The sequence below is a fragment of the Nannospalax galili genome, unplaced genomic scaffold (assembly GCF_000622305.1).
Source record: "Nannospalax galili isolate Female #2095 unplaced genomic scaffold, S.galili_v1.0 scaffold1027, whole genome shotgun sequence".
Lineage (NCBI taxonomy): Eukaryota > Metazoa > Chordata > Mammalia > Rodentia > Spalacidae > Nannospalax > Nannospalax galili.
The window spans coordinates 278,626-280,800 of NW_008355723.1; the positions used below are offsets into that span (position 1 = coordinate 278,626).

A 2,175-nucleotide genomic window follows, 5' to 3' on the forward strand; every position below is an offset into this window, starting at 1 on the left:
GATTTCTATAGAAACCATAAACAGATGTACCAGGAAAGGGTTTGAACAATCTAGGGCTGATTTCCAGAGCCTTAACCTATACAGCCATTGGCTAGCTTACTTGGAGCAGAACGTTCTTCCTCTTCTGCCCTGGACCATTTCCACAGAATCCATAAACAGATGTACCAGGAAAGGGTTTGAACAATCTAGGGGATTTGCAGAGTCAGGAGGAAGGTAGCTTTTTCTCAGAGGACAGGGGGGGCGGGGGGTCTGAGTGGCACTCTCCTTCAGTTTCTTATCATTAGTAAAATACCACTGGTGGGTTGGGATTTTAATCACACCAAGCTGGACATCTGCTTAGCTCTGTTCCTAAACAATAGGCCCACATGTCTGGATGTATAAAAGATTTCTCTGAGATCACTTTAGCAGGATAATGTTGACACTACAGAGGATTGTAGGCTGTATTTTAAGTTGGCCAAATTTTTTTGGGGGGGGAGGGGGTTGTCTTTTTGAGACAGGGTCTCCCTGTAGCCCCACCTGGCCTGGAACTCATTATATAGACCAAGCTGACCTCAAATTCACAGAGATCTACCTGCCTCTGCCTTACCTGGCAGCTGAATAGTTTTATTCTCAGTGTACAATCTAGTTTTTAAGCTATACAGATATGGTAGTATCTGCCTTTTTTTCTTTTGATTATAGGTCTGCAGTGGAACTTTTTGAGAACTACAGCATGGCAACAATGACATTCAATCCTCCTGTTGAGCCTTCAAACTCCAAAAAGAAGGTAGGCAATGCATTTTTAAAATAAAGAATGTATATCAACAGCTCTGCCAATTTTCTTTTCAATATATTTTATTTATTTTTATTTTATGTATATGAGTGTATTGCCTGCATATATGTAAGTTGTACAATGCCCGTTGAGGTCAGAAGAGGGCATTAGATCCCATGGAACCTGGAGTTAAGGACAGTTGTTAGCTACCACTTGGGTGCTGGGTATTGAACCTGGGTCCTCTGCAAGAGCACCTAGTGTACTCTTAACCCCTGAGCCATCTCTCCAGCCCCAACCAATTTTCTTTTTTTTTCTGTTTGTTTTTTGAGACAGGGTATTGCTTTGTAACCCAGGCTGACCTTGATCTTCCTCCTTCAGCCTCCCATGTATTGAGATTGCGGGGGTAACCTCCAGGCCTGGCTCTTTGCTTGGACGTTTTATTCATGATTGAGTTGATAGTAGGATGAATGCTTGGGGCAGGATTTCGGTAGAGGTGGTCAGTGCCACTGTTTCATTCCACGTCCCAAGACCTGACTGAACATTTCTTACATTGTATTTTATAGGTTGTGTTTGCTTTTGCTCTCTTTATCTTTGCTCACAGCTTGATTTTTACTTACAGAAGTTTGAGTAGTTCTCAACTAATAATTTAAATCTTTTTTCAGGATAAAGTTTTACAAGGGGACTCATTTTTGAATGAAGATTTAAATCAACTAATCAAAAAATACTGCAGTGAGGTTGCTACTGAGACATCCCTAGATTTTACTCAATATTTGAAAACATCTCTACAGTAGTGTAAAGATGAAGAGTAAATGGACCGTCTTACGTGTGTGTGCATGTGTGCACAGATACATATACAGATATGTTAACTTGGACCTTTTTCTTTTTGTGGTCCAGGCTGGCCTGGAACTCACTATGTAGCCCCAAGTGCCCTCAAACTCACGATCCTCCTGCTTTTCAAGTGCTGGGATTACAGGTGTGTGTCCCCATGCCCAACCTCACCAGAGATTATTTGTTAAATTATAACAATATAGACATTAAAAAAATCAGCAGCATCCATACAAAGGGTAAATTCTTCCTCTATAATTAAGTAAATATTGTTATTGCAACACCATAGATGTAAATGAATAATAGGGTTTTTGAAAAAAAAAAAAAAACTAGCTTGAAATTAGTCTCATGAGCATGGGCTCCTGTTTGAATGACACGCTTTAAGAAGTAACCTAAGGCCAGGCATGGTGGCACATACCTTTAATCCCAGCACTTGGGAGGCAGAGGTAGGCTGAGTTCAAGGCCATTCTGGCCTACATAATGAGTTCTAGGCCAGCTGGGGCTACAGGGAGAACCTGCCTCAAAAAGACGAAAAAAACAAAAAACAAAAAAAACAAAAAACATGAAGAAGTAACACATTGGAACTGGAGAGATGGCTCAGC

The 2,175-nt window shown here is 40.9% G+C and overlaps 1 protein-coding gene across 1 annotated transcript in view; it reads left to right on the top strand.

Annotated features, from left to right (window-relative positions):
* Noc3l (NOC3 like DNA replication regulator) overlaps window positions 1-1,936 on the top strand; it is a gene marked incomplete in the record, with an annotated part of 52,722 nt that extends 50,786 nt beyond the window's left edge. Inside the window, 2 exon segments of the mRNA XM_008853079.3 lie at window positions 679-763; window positions 1,411-1,936. Coding sequence (XP_008851301.1) covers window positions 679-763; window positions 1,411-1,539 — 214 coding nt within the window.
* Window positions 1,937-2,175: the final 239 nt, after the last annotated feature.